Consider the following 23,582-nt stretch of genomic DNA (forward strand, 5'->3'; position numbering starts at 1 on the left):
GTTCATCTGATTAAATGTGATGCAAAAAATGACACAAGTGATTTATTTTTCTAGCATTGTTTTAAGTTATTCTCTGACTGATTTATTTATTTTATGTCAGGATTCAAGGCTTTAAATCTGTTGCCAAGAGAGTTAAAGATATACAGTTACTATATAAAACTGTGTCCCAGTTGTACTCAGCTCTAAAACATTTTATAGAGACAGCAGATCAGAGGAGCAAAACAATTTAATGTTAAAGCCTCTGTGTGTAAAATTTATGTAGCATCTTTAAAAATTTTCTGACAGCAAAGTCAGTGTAGTAGAAACATTTCTTAAATTCTAGAGAAAATATGCAATGCCTTGTGTCGATTTCAGAACATTCATCCCAAGAAAACACAATTTTTGATGCTGCCACTAGGGGGCGCCAAGGTTGGAAATTTTCTAGTTCTTAACAAGGCAGCTTTAAACTGAATATATGCATACGTGGATTTGAAACTAGGACATCCACAGATTTGTTCCAGATATCAAGTCCAATTTATCTGGAAGTTTCATGATATCTGTTCGATGTTGGAATTTTTTCATGCTGTTAAATGTTCATACACAATACTGTTGGGTCCTTTTATGTAGCATTCAGTCTTGCAGCATTCAGTTTTGCCTATGTAGGACATTTGAGGTGATATACAGCAGGATTTTTAAACTTTAGGTGTAGGATCTTCAGTGGATATGAAATATGAAGGCCTCTTACAGTCCCATGTTTTTATGAACTTTCTCTTTGGATAGATTCCTAACCCCTTTTGAGATCTTTTTAGAAGGTATCCAGTTTTTCCAATAAATGACTGATGTTTCCAGATTTTAAGACAACAGTCCATTTTGCTGTTACTGGAAGGTTTTTCTGAACATAATTTCATCATGATCTTCTCTATGTTCCAAAGATAAGTTGTTGTTTCTGATACCTCTACCTTCTCTATATGTACATTTTAGTCGTAGATTTTTTGTCTTGACTCTATATTGTATTATGTTGTTTTATTATCATAATGACAAAAATAGACATGACATGATTATGAGCCTCTGAAATGATTGGAGATGATGTACAGACTGGCAAAGACACAGTAGCATCTTCATTGGTTGTACTGGTTGATCAGAATATACAATTTTTGGGGGATATTTATTTAACAAGTATAAATTGCTGTCAGCACCACAATATTAAGGAATCTGAGAATGGCTGTGCTTGCAATTACTTTTTTAATGCTATTATTTCAAGATCACAAGTTAATTATCTTGTTATCGCAAGATAACCAAGCTTGTTTTCTTGTGACAACGGGTTGATTTATGTGGTTTTTCTCGAGAAACAAGCTTCGTTATCTCAAGATAACGAAATACCGTTATCACGAGAAAACAAAAGGTTGTTTCCTCTTATTACTTATGTTCATCAGAGATCAGGAGTGCCATGCCAGCGTGCATAGATAGTGTCTTGACAGCTGTAACAATTGATTTACGCTGAAAAATGTCAGATCAAGGAGTAACCATTATTGATCAACGCATCAGACTGTACTTCAATCAAGGTCTTACACAGGCAGTAATTGCACTGTGTCTCTCTGTTAGAGATAACATTCAAATCAGTCCTCATCATTTAAGGAGAAGACTTTCATGGCTGCAACCTCACAGGCGAGTGCACTTCAGTGATCCCTCTGAGACTGTTAACTTCATTCGTAACCAGATAAAGGACCAGGTCTGATGATGCACGAGAGGTGCAGATTAGTTGGCTTGCGTCTTACTCAAGACTTGATTTACGAGGTTCAATCATATCATGACCCAGAGGGCGTACAGCAACAAAGAGGCGCAAGACTTCGGAGAAGATCTTATAGTGTCCCAGGGCCCAATTATATGTGGCATATGGACTTTTATGATAAGCTCACCACTTTTGGATTGGAGTAAATGGGTGCATAGATAGGTTTTCACGTCATATAATCTGGATGCAAGCAAACTCTTCAAATAGTATCCCCCAAAGTCACCACAGCCTACTTCATAAGCACAGTCACTGAACTTGGGGGATGTCCAAAGATACTTAGATCAGGCTGCAACACTTCCTCTGAGAGGATGACACTGATGCTGTCCATGGATCTTGTGTGTTACGTGTTAAGAAAGTACAACAAACCAAAGGATCTGGTGGGGATCTACAGGAGTCAGAACATGGACTACTGAAGGTATGTGTTCCAGGAGTTCCAGGCAACTGGGGACTACGGTGGGGATTTTATAGACAAGGGTCTCATTCAATTCTGCTTTCTTAAAATTATTGAGTAAGTCCTCCACATCTTCAGGTTTTTATTTTCTAACCTATCTTACCATGTCTCAGGGCTAGTGTTTTGTGTTGTTTTAAAAATATATGTGACTGGTATAGACTATATATTGGATTATTTCTAACCGTAAAATCTCTCATACAGAAAGTAATAGTAATTATAAGAAATCCTGATTAACAGACAGTAGGCCTACCTCTCTTATCAATTTAAATGCTGCAAATGATTACAGGATCCCCAAACTAATTAAATGTTTGACTTTCCTTTTATAACCTATTTCTGAGCCCCTACATGATCATGGAAAAACCTTTTTAAGCACAAAAGGTTTGCATTCTCCTACAATCATATAAACTAGAGCTGCAGCAGTAGGCTGCATAGATTATGTTGGGCCTGCCACTGTTGTTCCTCGATGGCGTGATGATGTGTATTGTAAAGCCGGCACCTGTGCAGTCTCGTCCACTTCAATATAATAGAGATTCAGTCTTTGTGGAATAGGGCTATTCTGTTCAGCATAACTAATCCAACCACATAAAAATTGTGTTTTCATTATAATTAATAATTAATATTTTTTTACCTAGGGCTAACTGTATTCTGAGTTAACCTACATGTTTCTTCCTCCGTCTGAGAAAGAGCCTTGTGCTCAAAACGTCACAACAATAAATAGAAGTCCTTTGGAGCTATTTGGTGCGCGGATCTCTCTGTTCAATTCTACAAAGTATTTTTGGATCCAGCACCCATCTAACTGGCTATTGGGATGTCCGTGTCTTTCGTATCATTTCTTATCCTTACATGTTTGACACTGTAACCTGTAAAAACTTTGTTTTCATTTCCAAAACAATGTGGCTGAGGTCTAATTCATACATCCCTTCCTTGTCCTCCTGATCTAACAACAGATTTGGGTGTGTTTGGAGCCAACAGTCCTCTGTAGCTCTGTTTCTCTCTGCAGCTCTGTATCACGCTAAGCCCCGTCCACTTTTTAGCGGTCCAATCAAATGCAAAGGATTTGATTTAAATCCCTCTTGTAACTGTACACTGCTCAAATATTCTGTTTCACTGGGTAATACATTACAGTACAGAAGCTAAAGACGCTCTGACTCCTGTTCCATGGGGCCTTCAACCCTGGTTAGCCTGAAGTGGCGCTGTCCAAGCCCCTGTGGTGCTGATTAGACTGTTCACACGCAGCAGCTTGTTTTCCTTTCCCTTCACATCCAACTATAATGACTACTTGGAGTCTTGGCGCCGGATTATCCTTATATGGCATCGGCGATTGCCCCGATGCACCAGGCCAATTTGCCCTGTTGGGGGGCACCTTGGAAAAAAAAGAAAAACATAAATAGAAGGTATTTTTCGTTTTGGTGATCATAAACAGGAGATACAACATTTATAAAGCAGGGGAGACCAGGGAGAGTTGTAACATCGGACAGCTGTAACACCTAGAATTCCTCCAATCAGAAACAAGCTATAGTGATATCACTCACTTTGCACATGCTCAGTTAGATTGTCTTCTTGCTTACAAAAAAGGAGCCACATTTGAAACTCCCAGAGAAAGTTACCAGTAAAAGTGTTTTGGGTTTTTGTTGTTGTTGTTTTTTTAGGTAAAAATTGAACTTTTCCATCAGATGAATTTTTTGGATACTGTCCTGAGATCAAATGTCAAGGAATCCGAACAAGTATCATTAGAATCAGTGATTTGTAAGCTAAAAACAGAAGTGGCTAATGTGTCAAACTAGCAGTCAAGCTAGTTCACATAAAGTGAAAACATGGCTGGTGATAATGAGACGGTTGTAACGCCTTGTTACAACCATCCCTGAACCAAGTTTTATTTATATTTTACAAACCGAAAGGCCTACATTAGATAGATAGATAGATAGAAAGATAGATCAAATGTAAAATGTTATTAAATTACATGCTAAGTCAATGATAATCAGTTGCATGCTAATAGTCAGTGGAAACAAATCTGATTAAGATGAATACTGCATTGTGTGCCTGGAGAGCTACTCTAGGTCAAGGGAGGTCTGGCTCCAGTGCTGGTCCTGTAAAGCCTGGGCACACAAGGACTGCACAGATGGAAGTGACTTTTGCACTTGCCATAACTGTGACTGGGAGTGATTCCATCAATGTGGACTCCCGAGTGCTGCCCCTCTCTGTTGTTGGGAATGTTGTCCTCAAACGAATCCATTTTGATTTCATGAATTAACTTTTTTGAGGATGTGCATTCTACTAATTAAATAACTTTCTTGCATTAAAATTTGATGGCTTCCAATCTTTTTTGTCATGTACTGTGAAAAAATGTATGAATTATTTCAAAAATTAATGAATAGCCACAGTAACGTGAATGATAAATAATCTTTTTCATTTTGAGTATTTGATTGATTAATTATGTATATTTTAGACATGTTACAACTGTCCCTGTACACTGGGACAGTTGTAACAGTGGAGTGGATGGAATGGACTATTCCAGTGTAAATAGTTCTTGATTTATCGGGAAAATCACAAAAAGTGTTACAACTGTCCCTGGTCTCCCCCACATGATTTAGCTTTTATGCATCATTATTATTATTATTATTAAGAATATGAATAATAAGAATAGCATGTGAAAAATGTCCTTTTGGGGGGAAGTAGCCACTGCTGTGCTTCCTTCAGCACTAGAGAGGCGTAGAGAGCAGCAAAGAGAGAGACGGTGTTTATTTCAGTAATAACAGTACAATTAATTGCTGATAGAAAATATATTCAAAGACCATTTTACTAATCCTCCCTCCTGTGGGAACAAGTAGACCTTCATATTCCTGAGTGCTACAGTTAATACATTACTATTCCTTTATAAATGTTGTATCTGCCATTTCTGACCAGGAAAATGAAAAATGCCTTTCCTTTGGTGGATTTTGAAATGAAAATTAAGTCACTATTCTGTTTTCATTCCTTTAATTTCTGTTTCTGAAAACAACACAACAACAAAACAATCATAATTTCTAATAGCCTACACATTGCAATACATCGTCTCAATGTGCTATTCCTTATATCTTCACATCACCTCACCTGGTGCCCTGTGATCATTCAGCTGTTGAAATGATTGCTTGCAACAGTTGTTATTGGGCTTGCCTTTATTGGTATATGTATGTAATAATTTCTTTAGACATACTCTGTACTGGTTTTGCATGTAGTCCTTATACAGGCAATTTATGATAGAAATAATGATATTTAGCATGACATGTTGCATTAACAAGAAAAAAATGGAATTAATAAGGGGAAGGTAAAAGTATTAAAAACCCCATGGTGACCCTTTGGGGACTCAGTAGCTTTGATCAAATGCCCACGTAAAGTAACACTCATTTTCAAAGTTATTATAAGTTTTGAAATGCTACATTGAAATGTTCATGTTTGCTCATGGGACAACCATTGCATTCAACAGGTGGAAACGGGCATGATTTGTATCATGGAAAACCATTTCTGATGTACAGTGTGCCTGAGCTCTATCTTGCACAAGATTATCATTCAGTAGGGTGTGACAGAGTGGACATCATTCTGCAAGAGAACGTCTGTCAGTGGAAAACAGCCATTCCCTGCGACCTTGACCTCTATGAGTTTTGTATGCTGGTGATGAAGGAAAACAATATAGCACAGTGTCATAACGCTCTGGTGGCCATAAGATTTAACAGAGACCTCAGACCTTCAATAAGAGCACTCCTGCCACACCCTGATCAGGTATGTCCTATGTAGCATATAGATTCATAAACAGAACCGCAATGTCCATGTCAAATATCCTAGGCCTTTACATCAGTTGAAGCTGTGTTGAAATAGTGTTTATTTAGATAATATATGATTTCAGTGTAATGTGCACTTAAATTCTTTAATTGTTGCACTTAAATCCTTTAATTGTTGCAATTAAATCCTTTAATTGTTGAAACTCATTTGTTTTCTGTTTCAAACATTACAAACTCAAAAGCCAAAGAAATCATTCAGTGATCTAAATCAAATTAAGCAAAACAAATACATTTTTTTCAAAATTGGCATAAAAATTTAAATGTATATATACATATATTTCAAGTGTGGTAAGAAAAAATGTTATCTAGAGCTCTTTGAACTCCAGGCAATGTTAAAGGCTGATTTATCGAAGGTTGCTCAACTTTATAAGTTGCATGTTTCGACAGAACATACAGAGTCGCACAACATTTTCAATATATGCTTCGGCAAGCTAGCTAAACTAATTAAAATAATTAAAAAAGGATGTTACAAGTTATCTAAAGTTATAGACCAAAATATCAATAAGGAAGTTCACTGATAACTACAATCCCCATGGCGATGTTAGTAACGCTACCCAATCACATTGCGCAACAAAATATGACTGTCTGCAACATAACAAGATTCTCCAGGTGTGCGACATGAAAGCAAAGTGTCAAGTGACACTTATCAAGTGTAGTGACCTACCTTAAATCAGCCTTAACTTGAAGATCTTGAAGATTAGAAATTCCTAATACTAGAATTTAAACAATGAAAACAGCAACCACACACAAATAGTTAGCCAGTTTTTACGCACAAGTTTGCCAAGAATACAGAGTGTTTCACTTCTATCTCTTGTAAGAACAAAATGCGACTTTTTGTGTGTGACTTTTTTACACAGTACCTTAAGTTGTTAATTTGAATTTCAAAACATTGACAAAAGATCATCTCCCACTATGGTGCATGTGTCCTCAAATATTTAACATCATCCACTGGATTACACAAACTGGATAACAGAATAAAATAAGATGATTTTTCATTTGCTGTTCAAGCAAACAAATCCATTTTAGGACATATCCATCACCCACACTCCACTCCTCAAATTCTGATCTAAATTCTACATAGCTGTTTTAGTTACACGCCAGTTCCAAAGAATAAGTAGAGGTGTGAGCCAAAGGCTGTCTTGTGAACTCAGAGAGGTCTGTGAATGTGATTTTAATGGTGTTAGATAAGAACAAGTTAGACCCTGTACAGTACCTGAGGAGCAGGCCAAGCTCCTTCTCATCTCTTTCTCTTACAAATCTCAAGAGTTGATTGGAGGTAATTGTCTGACATTTGACATAGATCCTGGGAAGTGAATGCATTTTGGTAATGTTTCTTGCCTTGGGTTTCAGATCATCCAGAATCTCGTTCAGTCCGTTGCCACTCATGGATTCCCCAATAGACCTAAGAATTGGCTTCCAACACTTAAAATAAATAAATAAATGCTGGTTCTTGCACCATCTCTTTGTGGGCTATTTCCTCCACCAGTTTTGACAGATTTTCTTCAGTTGGGAGCACAGTGCAGTTGTGACTGCTGAGTATGCTGACGAGTTCTTCTATATCAGCCCCTTTGAAGTTGTTAACTGCCTCGGTAAGCACATCCTTCTCAGTTGCGCTGATGTAGTTGAAGAAAGCCTCCATTAGACTGCTGTCTGAACAGCAGAGTGATAGAGCCTCTGTGAGGAATGGAGGGGCAAGCTGGACTGGGAAGTACTGAAATTGCTGCCATCCAAAGGCCAAGATATGAGCCACTTTCTCTCTTGGAATGTGTGGTGCAAACTGGGGATCTTGTAGGTTGTTCCACAGGTCTTCGTTGCATAAAACATATTCCAGAAATTTGAATGAAATATTAGCATCCAGTATGTTCTTGTCTGTAAATGCTTCAAGCATGTCATTAACACAGTGTACTTGGTGGATCACAATGATTTGCTTCTCAACTATATTCTCTGGATTTCCAAAGAAATCACTTGCCATTGTGCTGGTGGAATATGGTCAGAATCCATTATGGGAATAAGATGTTCTTCCATCTCAGCTACCACTGCTGCCTCTGTTTGATTTTCAAATTCTGTGTTTGCCCTGCCTGACAGTTGGCTGTTACCGGTCACTGGCTTGGGTGAATCTGGATTCACTGTAGTCACCACAACCGTTGTTGGCGGATCAGCATTGACTTGTAGAGATGAGTAAATCAGTGTGTCAGCAAGATCATCAAAAAGGAATGTTTGTCATATCCAAATATGACAACTTCATCATCAAAGGACAGATTTATTGACTGAGGCTGTCTTGATGTTTGAGAAGCAAGAATAGCTTGGAGTGTTGAGGTAGTCGTGGGGCTGCTCCAAGTGAAAGACCTAGTGCTGGACTAAGATCTTTTGACAGGACTGGAGGAGACCAGTGATGAGCTGGGTGAATGTAGGCTGGATGAGGATGAGGATGCATGTGTAGCTGACTCAGGTGTGTTGAATATGTCAGGTGAAAGGAGCTTATCTGTTGCATCATTAAGCTCAAAATCACTACAATCTCTTGATCTTGTGATTAGTTTGCGCGTACAAAGTTCCAATTGTGACATTGGCCTCAAGGGGATCCTCAGAACCCAGAACACAAAGCATGAACTCAAAGTCCTATAATTTGCCTTTCTTTGATCTCCTGTGGGGGGAAAAAAGTTGTTCCCTTTTTCAAGCTACCATGTCATTTTACCTTACAATTATCTCTTTTGTTCCACCTTCTATAGGCCGTCTTATTGTTTGTACATAGTCTTGGTAGTTCATCCAGCCAAGTTCAATTTTAGAGTGGCTGTTGCTGGTTGCTGTGGCTGAGGCTGTGAATGGAAGTTTCATCTTCTGTCTTAGGCGATTTATTAACTTGTTTTTTCTTTGCTCTGTATCCTCCATTTCATTTGAGGATAAGTCCCTCCAGTTCTTGGCAAAGGTGCAGTCTCCATGTCAAGGAATATAAATTGAGAGTTTCTCTTCTCCAAGGAGCCTTACAACATCTTGATCAACCTAAAACACAAAGGCAAATATAATGTCATTAATGATAATGATCATAATGTCATTGGTCACTACACTCTCAGAAAAGAGAGTTCCAAAAGGGTTCCTACCGGTGTAACAACACGTTATTACTCATTCACAACATCTGCCACGTCTAGACAATTTTCCTGAATTGTTTTATTTATTCAGTCTCATACATGCTTATATTTTCACCATATTCATTAAAACATTGCAATATTTACCTGAGAAAATGTGTCGAGGTTATGAATAACAACATTAATTGGACATGGAAATAAGTTAATTTTCTCCAGAAGCCTTAATTGTGCACGACTATGCTCATAAATTTTGCTAAAAATAGGAACCGTCTAAAATAATGGTGAAATGTCAAGATTACGCCAGCATAGTGCTTTAAGAGAGTTGATGGTCTTAACTGGTTTAAGCAGGTTAACCTGGTTGGTCAGCTGGATCTAACTTTCAACCAGCTGTGTTTCATTTGTCAGCTACACAAAGCCACCCCAAGGGTGACAAATTTCCTGCCTTAAGATGGTCATCATCAAACCTTCAGAATGACTATTATTAGCTGGTTTAAGCTGGACACCAGTTGGCCCACCAGTTCAACCAGCTTGAAACCAACTAAGATCATAAAACCTCTCAACCTGGTCTAAGCTGGAGTTTTTTTTTTTTTTTGTTTGTTTGTTACGTTTTTTAACAGCAAGGGTATGTCCTACCTTTCCTATTACCATTAGCCTAAAAGCTATTAGCTTTATGTCTTGTGTGTGCAGTGTAGTTCTCCTCAGGAACACCCCTTTCTCTCAAGGCTGAGAGAAACTGGTCCTTGTTGATCAGGCTATAGCACAGTGTAGTTAGTGAGATGTGCCACCGCTGAGTGCATATCTCTTGAAACTTCTTCCTTGAGTGCTCTTTTGTGACAGCAATTTTGTGATAACTATTATGAGTGCACTATTGTAGCATTGGTTCAACATAATGGACAGTGCATGGAGGAATGATATGCAATGTGCCAGTTAGTATTCATTTTCATACTGTGTCACAATCTTCTCCTCATCCCTCTCTGCAGCCGTGCTCTCTCATCCCCAGTCCTCTGCATTGTTCTGTCTCAGGGTGCATCCCAAGTGTCTTAAATTGCATCCACATTTCCCTCACTTGCGTCTTTTCCTTGCGTCTTAGTTCTTCCCACTGTGGATACATGGAGAGACACAAGGAAACCAAGTGAGGAGAAGAAACGAGGAAATGTGTTTTTAGAGAAATGAGACGTCCTTTCCTCTGAAGCATCACGTGAAGCAATGTCTGTTTCTGATGACGGCAGCAGCTGATCACAGCTGGATCAGCTGTCAGTTGGCTTTAACAGCTGTAGCGACTTTTGATGGAGTTTGTGTCTGCACACGTGCACCGTGATAATACTGATAAAGGTGCACAGTTATCACTGCCAGAGCAGCTGTTTTCTCTCTGCAGCATCTTACCTGTTCAACAAACACCTGCACATGAATAAAAACCTGCATTCAGTATTTATACTGTGTGCTGTGTCCTGCTCAGAGGCACAGGAACATTTCTACTGGCAGAGTGTGTTTATATCATTTATTAATTGTTTGAGTCTTGTATATATTGATATTCTGATTGTGAATTCATTATTTAATAACTCAGAATATGATCAGAGTGTCTTTTAAAATTATTTATTAGGCTAAATTTTTCAGGGAAAATGGAAATTATGTAACACAAATCAAACCCAAAGCTCAGGAATTTTCAGTCTCATGTGACTGAATGGAAATGATGATAAATGATGTAAAATATAAATGTGTTTCTGTGTTTCTTGCTGTCAGACAGACTCTTCTTGACTTTAATTTTATCCATAATAACAGTTAACGGGGGAAATAACAGATCATGAAAAGAAAAATTTTTCTAATAAATGAAGTTGAAGTTGTTTATGGTTCTTTTGTTGATCAGACTGACTGAATTAACAGAGTTTTAACTAGTTGATGAATCAGAAAACAAATAAAATATGAAGCTTGGGAGTGATAAATTTGAGTTTAATCTGTTATCTGACTTCACTCTGGTATGAAACTGCAGTGATGTTGTGATGTATCAGATCAGTCTGATCAGCTGCAGCATCCAATCAATAACTGATATCCAATAAGGAGGCGTGTCGGCCGGTAAAAGACTTCCGTGAAGCCTGCTCTTGTGTATCCTCGCTCATAGCTCCTCAGAGATCGCTCCTCGCTCCTCAATCCTCAGAGCAGAAATAAGAGACTTGGGATGGCCTTCAAAGTGGCGGATCAGGACAACTTCCGGGTCAAGCGAGGATGGAGGAGCTAGGAAATATCAAATAAGAGACTAGGGGTACATCTCAAGTCTTTTAATTTATGTCTTCTCGCTCCTTGCTCCTCGCCTGAACCGGAAGTTGTTCCTGATGCGCCATTTTGACAGGTGTCCCAAGTCTCTTATTCTGCTCCGAGGAGCGCGGAGGGATCTCTGAGGAGCGAGGAGTGAGGAAACACAAGAGCAGCCTTCACCAAAGTCTTTTACCGGCCGACACGCCCCCTTATTGGATATCAGTTATTGATTGGATGCTGCAGCTGATCAGACTGATCTGATACATCACAACATCACTGCAGTTTCATAGCGAAGTGGAGACAGATTACAGATTAAATTTAAATGTATCACTCCCAAGTTTTATGCTTTATTTGTTTTCTGATTCATCATATAGTTAAAAATCTGTTAATTGTCGGTCTGATCAACAAAAGGACCATAAACGACTTTCTTCATTTATTAGAAAGATTTTTTTTCATGATGTTATTTCCTCCATTAAACTGTTTCTTGCTGACAGATAGACTCTTCCTGACTTTAATTTTATCCATAATAACAGTTAAACACATTTATATTTTACATCATTTATCGTCATTTCCATTCAGTCATATGTGAGGCTGAAAATTCCTGAGCGTCGGGTTTGATATGAGTTACATAATTTCCATTTGCCCTGAAACATTTAGCCAAATACATATTTTCCAGTGTTCAGGAGAAATGATCATATTCTGGATTATTGAATGATGAATTCACTATCAGGATTATCAAAAAATACAGATGCAAATAATCAATAAATAGTATAAATGCATTCTGCGAGTAGAAATGGTTCATGTGCCTCTGAGCAGGGCACAGTATAAATGCAGAATGCAGGTTTTTATTTAGGTGTTTGTTAAACAGGTAACAGGCTGCAGAAAGGAAACAGCTGCTCTAGCGGTGATAACTGTGCACCTTTATTAGTATCAGCACAGTGCACATGTGTACAGACACAAACTCCATCAGAAGTTTCTACAGCTGTTAAAGCCGACTGACAGCTGATCCAGCTGTGATCAGCTGTTGCCGTCATCAGAAACGGACGTTGCTTCACATGACGCTTCAGAGGAGAGGATGTCTCATGTCTCTTAAAACAAATTTCCTCGTTTTCTCTCTCCTCGCTTGGTTTCCTTGCGTCTCTCCTTGCATCCATCCGGTAGGAGGGACTAAGACGCAAGGAAAAGACACAAGTGAGGGAAACGTGGATGCAATTTAAGAGACTTGGGATGCACCCTATGGATGTACCCTCTGCTCACTTCTCCCAGGCTATGCACTTTTCTCTGACTCCACAGACCTGCCATCCTCAAACTGTCCACCAGATGCCCTCGGACTTTCCCTCCTTTCCCCATCTGCACACCTATTCCCACTTTTCATCAGTCCTGCAGTTACCTGGCCTACTCCGCCCACTCCTCACCTGCAACTCATTCTCTCATCATACACTCACTACTTGTATCAACCCATTTCTTTTGTTCTTTGCCACGTTGTTTAGTTGTCATGTGCTTTGTATCTTGCTCTCTAGCCTCTGTATCTGTGTCTGTTGTACCTGAGACCTGTTACCAGTCTGTTTGGACCTTGCCGTCTATTGGACTTCTGATTCTTGCCTGTTCCTTGTTGGATTTGTTTGCCTGTTTGGACTGTCTTCTCTGGTTTTGACCCTTGCCTGCCTCACCATCCTGTAAGACGTCTGCGTTTGGGTCCTCCCCCTGTATTCCTGTTACCCTGCTTGCACCAGCTGTGACATACTGACCAAAATGAGCCAGCAGCCAGGAAAAAGTTCGTGAAAAGAATCAGATATATTTTGTTATGAATTTAAACCGAATGGTAGCATCAGTGTTTCTTGGTGAACACCAATACAACACAAATATGAAACACAAAAAGAGGCTGCCCTTAGAGTGAACGGCAGACCGACAGCTGTGGCATTTAAGAGGAGGCTGAGCTGTTGCAAGGGCAAGACTACTGTTACCAAACCAGAACTTGTCCAAACATATACACTGTGTGGAAAACACATTAGCAAACTAATGTTAGTTGCTGCCAGTCAGTAAATTCCACTCATTTTTGCCTGTTAGGTTACATATCAATCTACTTCTCCGCAGCTTGTGCACAGGCCCATGTTGTAATGACAACAAGTTGGGAGAAGGAGGACGCTTTGACAGAAAACAACTAACTATAAAATTAAAGATTTCCAAAGCCTCCTGTTTCAGGGTCAGCTAGCTAACATGTTGGCAGAAGTTAATGTACTGAAATGATTTGGTGTCATAACTTACATCATCAATCTTAATCTTTCACCTCTTCAGTGGGTGTGGGTGTGATCCATTTTCAGATTACACATGACGTCCTGCTAAATTAGCTACGCCATAAATTTGTTGATAAAAGTCCGGGGTCACAGTCAACAGGTGTCTGTAGGCTATGTGAAGCTCTCATCTTTGGCTAAGTTACTATAAAACAAGATTGTCTGCTCTAATGATGTAACTGCAGCAAACAAAACTACACATATGCTTTGACTTGCTGTCCAGTTATCCTCCCCTGACATGAAAGTGATCTTGAAGGCTGAAATCAGATGTGATCAAATGAACCAGACACTCATTTTCAAGTTCTCCATAATTCCATTATCTCGTTTTCTCGAGAAAATGGCCTTTTGTGGCCTGTTAACACAAGAAGACGAGCTCTGTTATCTCAAGATAACATATTAATTAACCTGTGATCTTGAGATAACGGCATTAAAAAAAATAATTGCAAGCACGGCCATTCATGGCTTCTGTAAAATATTTTGAATCACTGCAATTTTTCAGTTTACAGTGGTATTTACTAAAACTATAGATGTAAAGAAGCCCAGCCATTGTGATTAGATTACATATGAAAATTAGGTAGGTAGAACTGGCACACTTGTCCACAAACATAGTGTGTCTCAGCTGAAGAGAAACGATATGGGATGCTCTCTAGGAACTGCTGGGATGTGCAAAGTGAGGGTCATCAATTTGACTGTTTAGTGCCCAAAAAAGAGCCACAAATTCTCAGTAAATATCCGTCTTAGATATCAACCATTGAACAAATAACAAATAACAAATAACTGTTATGTTCTAGGCTATGTAACATTGCTTTCCAGCAGCAACAAATTATGTCTGTGCCTCAATACTTGTTGTGATTAGTTTGAGCATTTAATAATACTGAGAGAAATGTTTCTCACAGTGTGACCATCTCACAAAGCCATCTGGATTCTGAAGCTATACTCAACTCTAACAAGAAGAAAAGCGCCTGGGGAAACACTGAAGTCTTCTCAGCTGATAGCTTGAAAATGATGAAATGTGAAGACTCTTATCTGACCTCAAAAACCCACATCAGTTGATCTTAATTTTGACACTACATAACTAGGCTGACACTGTGTCCAGCACTGGCTCTGTGACTCATCCGTCAGAGAGGCTGAAAGTTAGTATCAGGTCTGAAATCTCCTGGGTTAATGAAGCGCTGCTGCATATCAGGCGTGCAGCACAGAGCAAAAATGGCCTGGGATCTATCCTGGCAGGACAGGTTCCTGATAAGTGTTTTGGTGAAAAGAGAAAAGCAGATCAAGTGAGAGGGATTAAGAGTTAATGTGTCAGTCTGGGACACACAGCTGTGATTGACAAGAGTTATGTAATAAGCCAAGGGTCACTGACAAATGACTTCTGTTGGACAAGCATACACAAGGTATGAATGGAGAGGTCTGTCAAACCAAATAGACAGCAAAGCAAATTACTTTGACTTAAATAAATTGTTGTACATGTTTTTAATTATCTTTTTTACTTTTGTAAAACCTAATTATTCAATAATGTCATTTATCTTTGGCAATAAGTTTATCCAGCGTATCTGCTCGGGAAAACACGGACGCCCACAGCAATGATATTTGTATGGCAAGTCTCTGAACTTCACAAGCATCTACTGAGGACCTTCAGATTAGCACACTTTAAAAGAGACACAAACCAACTGAATGGAAATGGCAACTACAAAGTTGTTACAGCACATTCCACAACACAAACACTACATAAAGTAAAAATTGATGAAAAGGTAATTCTGCTTTACGGTTCACTGTCTGCGCTGCCATATTGCTGTGATGTCAGGTGTGTTTCTGTCAGTGAACCTGGGCTAAATAGATCTTGCCCGAGTTTCCGACTTGGAATTCTGACTTGAATTACAATTCCATTGCACTTTTCCATGTCAAAGGTCATTTTTCCCAGTTTCAAGTAATATTCCAACAGCAATATTCCACTACACATTTCACTTCAGTTTTACCTAAAGTAGGTTGTATGACTCACCTATTTCTCTGATGGCTTATGTCTGCAACAACTCTTCCGTGGGTAGTGCTGGAATACCACACAGAACTGCTTGAAGTCTGGGTTCATCAGGTCTCCTTTACCTCACTGATGGCATACCTGCACTGGACGACAGCCTTTTCTGCAGGACAGCTCTTTGAAGTGCTGGAATGTAGCTGTAGTTCTTCACTGCCTTCAATGTCTGCAGTGTCCACTTCCTTGATTTCATGTTGTAAAGCTTGCAGTACCTTATTGGATGGTAAGGGTCCTTACATTTAGCTTAAGCATTTGAACTTAAGAAACATTTTTCTAGTTTTGATAAACAATATGAATAATTATTATTAATTATTGATCAGACTTATTAAATTCCTACCTGAATGTTGACTACATGTCTAAAGCACAAGATGGCTTCATCTTGGACTCACTCAAATGATCCATTCACTTGGGTAATCTGCCAAGACGGTGGTTGTAGTCCAGGGCAGCCAGCAGGACCCAAGCTCCATACACAAGGGGAGAATCCAAAGTGCTTGCCAGCATACGTCAGAATATAATTGTGAATAGACTCCTGCTCTGCAGTTGAACTGTAACTCTGAAATGCAGGCGGTCAAATATTTTTACCCATTTCTTTTCATGGTACTACAGTGTCCATGTAGTCAGTAGCTAAAGTTATTATATACCAGTAGATACCAAAATAATAGCACCCACACAGACAGACTGACCTGAAGGTCAAGTACATGTGGACAGACTTGAGCCAGTGTTCATTCGGGAGAACTTCTGCCAGTTTCAGATGAGCTACGGAGTACTTCTGCATCCAGGGCTTGTCTCTGTTGACTGTCAAGGGGCTGTGTTCTACCACCACATGGTGCAAGACTTCAGTCCAAATATCCTGCAGGATAAACAGTAACCAAAATTCAGGATAACACACAACACAGGCAATATCACAAAAAGCACAATAAAGGATATTACCCATTTCCAGAGAACCATTTTTGAATGGTGAATGAGCTTCATCGGCCACATACATCACTATAACGGAAATAATGGTAATTGAGCAGTCACTTTTTAAAAATGACAGTAACTTATGGTGTCTGCTTTGTCTGTACAGGCAATGCACCTTAAAAACAATGTTGGTTACAGCACATAGTTTGGACAGTAGTTACAATATGCACTAAAATCTGTAAATATTATTGTTGACATTTACAGTACACATTTACAGCGGTTACAAAATACTTACAAAAAATGCGTCATAGTCATCAGCCATCTTGCAGCAGTACCAGAAGTGATTGCAAATTCCTTTGTTCCACTCATAGATCATTGTGCAGGCTTTCTGCTGCAAATGCAACAGAACACATGTAGCTATAGTGTGGATAGTCTGTTTACCAGACAGAAATTCTATTCAAAACAAAACCATTAGCTTTCAGTATTTCTGGATGTGCCAGACTAGACTGTGGTATTAAGAGTACCAAGAAATGTAATGTCATTAAATTAAATTTTAATGTCAAGGAGAACTACTGAACGTACTCAACATTGTAATGGAGGCCACAACTGTACTGTTGTAGCCTCCACTACAATGTTGAGTACGTTCTGTAGTTCTCCTTGACATTAAATTTTAATTAAATTTTAATTTAATGACCATCAGCTTACATATTTGAGTTGGTGAATAAATATACATATTCCTTGACAGATTGTTGTACGGTATCTACATTACATGTATAAAATCAAACAGTACACCTGCACACCACAATGAAAATCTGTGTGTTATGACATTCTTGTCATGCCATTGTTTGAGTTTCCACCACTGAAATTACACATATGCAGTTTCAGATTATACTCCATTGGACACTTATTACACTTACTGCATGTATCTTTTTGCCCAAGCTTTTGGATCCATGCCACAGTGGAGTAAGTAATGAACTCTCCTGTCTTTGTATTTGCCCTTAGCTGAAACTGTCAACAAAAGAAACATAACAATGTTGGTGTTAATCACACATCATCACCATCACACAGTCCAAACCTGCCAAGAGCTAAAGCAGGAAAAGAGTCCCCTCAGCTAGCTGGTCCTGAGGCTCGGTCCAGACAGCTTAACATGCCCCAGACACAGACCAGACCACATCACCAACCCAATCAGCCCAAACTAAATTATCAACCAACAAAAAGAAACTATATCACATATTGGAAGGAAACAACTAAAACAGAGTAAATTAAAATGTTATCTGACCCTAAAATGAGACCTCACATTAGCAAATTATCGGACCACATTAAAAAATCATAAATTAAGAAAAGCCTTGACTAAATACAGACTCAGTGAGCACAGCGTAGCTATAGAGAAGGGCATAGACGGAGCTGGCTGCCAGAGGAGGAGAGACTCTGCTCCCAGTGTAACAGACAAGCGGTAGAGTCAGAACTATACTTCCTCACCTCATGCCCCAAATACCAGGCTCTGAGAAATGAACATTTTCCCAATATAATAAAAATACACCCTGAATTTGAATACATAACAGACATAGAGAAACTCCCATATTTACTTGGGGAAATGCGCAAATGTGAGATGACTGCAGCATAATTTATCACCTCAAGCCATAACCTGAGGACAGCCAGTGGAACCTGAGAAACAAAACTCTTTATTGACTTCCTTTAACTGTTCAATTTTTAATTATTTATTTATTTTTTGTATATGTCAGTCAACGTGGTTGGTAGGCCTATAATTTATCTGGTTTATTAAAACCTGACTAATATATGTACATTTGATTTGCAAATAAGTTAATGATTACATTTTGCGATCGTAACCTGGTTATATATGAGATGTTGCTATACATAACTTTGTTAATATAATCCTGTAAAGATTTTATTTATTTGATAATTTTGAATAATTCCTTGCAACCACTGATACTGATACTAGCTGGGTGATGGAGGATCTAATGTAGGAGCAACACAACCACCCAGACCCTCCGCTGTCCATGTATTGATACACATACACACACACACACACGCTAACAACTTCAACACACTCTTCCCCAGTCTTTCACAAACACACACACAGAGCAAGTGTCCATTGTTTTCTGCTATTCTTTTGATTTTATGAATTGTACATTTTTCTTTTTAGTGTCATTATTACTTGATGCTTTGGCAATATTGTCTTTGTTACACGTACATCTTTTAACATTATTGTATTTCTTTATGTGTTGTTTGTTTGCACAATATTTCCCATGTAGTTAGCTGAGCACTCAGTGGACCAGCAGGAACTGCAGGCAGGCATCCATTTTTCCATCTTTTGTGAGTTCCATGCCGTGATAGCTGTAGTTCAACACCTGGAATTCAAATCAATCATTGTATGAATCTATAAATAGGTCAATTAACCAATGATAAATAATGATAAAATGAATAATTGCATTTTTTTAATTATATAATGAACAGTGTCAGTGTGGTCAATAGAAGAAGTGTGTCATTGGCTGGCATCCAACAACCTCAACCAATACATGGAGAGATTCCAAGGTGGGAAACAAAGTGGCTGTTGTCTACAGTTGCCCTCCGTGCAATCAGCACACATTCTTTGATTAAACAAATTTGCTACATTGGACTCTACCACGAGAATGATGCCACATTTTCATTTACAGTACATGTGGCCTGAATGGATGTGTACAGGTGAACAAGTGCTTCAGTTCAAAAAGATCACATGTTTCCAGAAAGCATAAAGATCTTTAATAGTCTGTAATGAAAATGGAGGCCAATTGGAACAAATCGAATACTACGAAAATGTCCCGAAAATTATACGAAAACGATAATGTCCTGGTGCACACCAGAGAATATCGAACAGAACACCTTGTCAAAGACCTTAAAAGGAACCTCTGTTTATTCTCAAAGTGAGAGAAAAACACTGCATTTCAGCTGTTGTCCACACTGATATTGTAGAATACTTGAAAGTAATTCTTCAAGAACACACCAGCCATTTTTCAGAGGCATTGAAATTCCATCTAGAGTAAAACCTGCAGATCAACATAGATGAAGATGATGACCTTGGTGAACTCTGTCTCAAATCTTTGAGCAGTGCATTAAAGAGATCAGCAATGAGTGGATGCTGCAGCAGTAGTGGACAGAAGAGCTTGGTTACATATCACCACTGCATTTGGAGATGAATGGCCAAATTCCTTAAGCCTACCTCCATTATATCCCCCTCATGGCCCTACTGCAGAAATTGGCCAAAAATGAAGATATCTGGGCAATGCTCAACTCTCAGCCTGCAGAGAAAAATGAGGACATCCTGGAGGACTATACTGATGGGGAGCAGTATAAGACTCACCCGCTCCTTTGTAATCACAACAACATCCGGCTACACTTCAGTGTTGATGAATTGAGATTGTCAATCCCCTTGGAGCCAACAGAGGAAAGCACAAGCTTACTGCTGTTTATTTCTAATTAGGAAATCTTCACCGTTGCTACACATCAAAAGTCGAGCACATCTACCTGTCTATCTTTGTCAAACAAAAATTCATCCATACAGATGCTGATGATGTGTTCAGGTCTCTCATGGAAGATGTCAGGCACCTTGAGACAGAAGAAGTGCTGTTAGAATGTAATGGAGAGTCGAAGCAATTTTTTGGAACTATTGGCAATATTTCAGCCGACAACCTGTCAGTTCACGCACTTGCAGGCATTTTGAGGAACTTAAGTCAGGGGTGTATGTGCTGGTTTTGCATGGCAACAAGAGAGGAAGTGCACTCTAAGTTCAGGGAAGAAGAGCATGTGATGAGGAACAGGAACAACTGCTCCTTACATCTCAGGGCTGTGGAAGAAGATGCAGAGAATGTTTCAGTGTATGGTGTGATTCAACCATGCTGTCTCTCTAGTCTAAACTATGCCCAAGCTGTAATCGCACACATCACCCACCTGACGTAATGCATGATGTTCTAGAGGGTGTTATCCCTTCTGTTCTCAAGAACATCTTGAATGAGATGATAAAAGAGAAGATGCTTATCATTGGTCAGTTGAACTATGAAATTGACAACTTCTCGTATGGGTGGTATGATAAAAGATCCAAGCCCCAACCCATTCCAGAGAGGACACAGAAGAGTGGTGGTCAGCTGTCTGGGAGGGTGAATGAATGGGATACTGATTTTATGGACCCACATAATTGAAAAATCCAAATCCAAATGATTCCTTCATTCTATAGTAGTGTTTTCAGTCCTGAAACAGAAAATGTACCTGTATTCACAGATTATTCCCTTAGGTTCTCTCAGTGTCATCTTTATCATATTTCCCAATTCATTGTCTATGGAGCAGCTCCAGACTTTATACCTGATGACATCACAAGTTTGAGTGCTGTTCATATTCACTAATGTTTTTTGACTGTCATGGACCATTATGAATCCTTTAACCTTAATCTTTCTATAACTTAGACATTACATTTCCATTGATGTTCTTCATAAACTTTGAGATTTTGGCATTGGCAGACTGGACAGACTGGAGAGGAGACTGGGAGTCATGGAGGGGGTGCAAAAAGTCTCAAGTGTCACCAGGACAAGATGCGGGCTGAGTACCTTAAGAAACACTCCAATCTGTAGTTGCACTTGAGGAGTATCCTGCACTCCAATTTTCCAGCAATAATAAGTCACATTATTCCCTTTTCATTCACTCAGCTCTAAATGTGTGTGTGTTTGTTTGGGTGTGTGTTATTCACAGCTCCTCACAGAATTGCAAGATGAGCTTGATGTTGACATCGATCACAGCATCATGATGGGAATGGGCAAAGTGGCGAAGAAAGTCACAGAAGTATGTCAGCAGCAAACAACTGGACTAGACCCCCTCTCATGTATGAAGAAGAATGGATGTGCAGAGGAGTCACACAGAGGTAATATATCTATCAATAATAATAGAAGCATTTACATGGACAATTTCTGGCTCCAATCTCTGTAATTGTGTTTTGATATATGTAAATCTGGGGTTGTCTTTGTTGGCATGTCATTTTTATGTTTTTTATTTATCTTTCCAACACAAGGTCTGCAAGTGATCCTGGCTATGTTCCACATTTATTCAAAGAGAACCCCAGCGCCCTCTACATGATCAACAAGAAGGTATGCCTATAGTTACAATGACACATGGTTATTGTCAGTTGGTCAGAACACTTTCCAGTTAATTCTCAGCAATGCATATAACATTTAGAATGTTGTTTTTGTTTCTGCACTAGAAACCAAGGGTCCCAACACCTGTCCTCATAATTACAGGAAACCCCTTTTTGGAGGCTAGTTTTGTGGTGCATTTGAACTACACAGACGTCCTCAACCATCAGGTTGATGACATCATAATCGGGCTGTGGACCTTGATATCTATTTATTTGGTTTTCAACATCCAGAACTACAAGAGGGTCAAAAACACTCTTACTTTCATTGAAAAGTACCTCATGTCAAATGCACCTCAAGGAAAGATCTCGTCCATTGTCATCAAGATGGCTAACTACTTGTTTTCTTAAGCAGTCTCCTGTGTATCCTCCCTGAACCCCATCTCTCACACACAAACATACTTCCATGTTATTGTCTTTAGTTTAAGCATCAAATGACATCCAGTCTTGTATTTGCATTGATCTATACAGTCTTTATTGAACTGAAGTTTAAGCATTGTGGAGGAGAAACCAATTGTAAAAGAAAAAAAAGAAAAAGAAAGGAAAAATATATTAATCAGCATGTTATATTGTGTCATGTAATATTTAAGACATGTATTTTTGTGAATTATATATTTACTTAAATTATGTGTATATTACTACTACTGCAACAACTACTACTTCTAATATTATTATTACATGTTTTATGAATGTTGCTTTGTTATTATATATATCATATTCAGTAACTTGTGAATTGCATCGGTAATATTGTATAGATAAATTTGTTTCAACAAAGAACTGTATGTGTCATCACTCACTATATTCTGGTTATATAAAATGTCTGTGAGAAAATATTTGAGCAATATTAATAGTAATAATAATAATAATAATAATAATAATAATAATAATAATAATAATAATAATGATAATAATTTTTATGAGTTCAAAATCTGTGAAGAATCTTTCTGAAGGCTTTGTCCAGGAACCTTTTTGAACTGAAAAAGCTCCCCAAGTGGCAATGGTGAGGAACCCCAAAAGGTTCCTTGAGGCTCTTCTATTTCTAAGGGTGCAGATGATCAGACAGGCTGCAGTTCCAGTAGTAAGGTGCATAGTGCCGAACACCAGTCTTCCCCAGTTCAGAGTTTGTATGAGGAACTTTTAAAGCCAACCTGCCCTGTGATCTGGTGTCATGGTTATTAACTCTGAGCTCAATTAGGATGTTAAATAACTTGGCAACTTAGATGGCAGGGCCTAATAAATGAAGACATAGGTTTGCTGGTGCCTTCTAGGTGTCAGTGATAACCATCCAACCTTTTCATATAAGTCACAGTGGTGGGTACGATAGCTGTCTGCTAAAATGAATCAAATGGCACTGAGATAGATAGCATCCAGGGGTTTAAGGGTGGTGGCAGCAGCATGAGCATACAAGATATCTCCATAATACAATATGGGCAGTATGGTAGAGTGTATAATGTGTTTGAAAAGAGAAACAAGCTCTGTTCCAGTACAAGAATAAATTTGATTTGTAGGACAACATGAGTGTTATAGGACAATCTGCTGTCTGACCAGTCAACCAACTCCAAGTATTTATAGTGCTGTATGTCAGTTAGTTCTTCATTTAGAGCATGGATAGGTGTGGGGACATCAACGGTCTGTGCTTTTGTGAAATGCACACATTTAGTCTTTTTTGAGTTTAGAACAAGCTTTAAATCAAACAGAGGTCTGGAGGTCATCAAAAGCAGACTGTAACCTGGAGAAGGCCTGGTCTGCGGTAGGGCGGATGGCATACAAGATTGTATCATCTGCATAAAAATGGACATTACAGTGCTGAGTTGAAAAATAA

At 38.8% G+C, this 23,582-nt stretch overlaps 1 protein-coding gene and 1 long non-coding RNA gene across 7 annotated transcripts; one reads left to right on the plus strand and one right to left on the minus strand.

The window, feature by feature from the left end:
• Positions 1-1,415: 1,415 nt before the first annotated feature.
• Positions 1,416-22,417, plus strand: LOC121887583. Of its 5 annotated transcripts, none has more exons than XR_006092998.1 (7): positions 1,416-2,183; positions 5,683-5,975; positions 18,861-18,921; positions 19,063-19,140; positions 21,096-21,493; positions 21,641-21,716; positions 21,867-22,417. XR_006092998.1 is itself a non-coding variant. In XM_042398483.1 (5 exons), exons 1-4 carry the CDS (start codon positions 5,658-5,660, stop codon positions 21,703-21,705), a joined length of 630 nt encoding a protein of 209 aa, XP_042254417.1. In that variant the 5' UTR covers positions 5,199-5,657; the 3' UTR covers positions 21,706-21,716; positions 21,867-22,417. The 5 variants fall into 5 exon arrangements, 1 of the variants encoding a protein (XP_042254417.1); XR_006092999.1 differs by lacking the exon at positions 19,063-19,140 and having other exon boundaries at positions 21,096-21,202; positions 21,325-21,493; XR_006093000.1 differs by lacking the exon at positions 19,063-19,140 and having other exon boundaries at positions 21,096-21,178; positions 21,325-21,493.
• Positions 5,969-18,445, minus strand: LOC121887584. Of its 2 annotated transcripts, XR_006093002.1 has the most exons (6): positions 17,505-18,445; positions 16,883-16,978; positions 16,371-16,674; positions 16,025-16,240; positions 15,655-15,899; positions 5,969-9,031 (listed from the first exon to the last, which is right to left on the minus strand). It is a non-coding gene; the product is annotated as an uncharacterized LOC121887584 (long non-coding RNA). The 2 variants fall into 2 exon arrangements; XR_006093001.1 differs by having other exon boundaries at positions 16,371-16,978.
• Positions 22,418-23,582: the final 1,165 nt, after the last annotated feature.

The sequence above is a fragment of the Thunnus maccoyii genome, chromosome 20 (assembly GCF_910596095.1).
Source record: "Thunnus maccoyii chromosome 20, fThuMac1.1, whole genome shotgun sequence".
Taxonomy (NCBI): Eukaryota; Metazoa; Chordata; class Actinopteri; order Scombriformes; family Scombridae; genus Thunnus; species Thunnus maccoyii.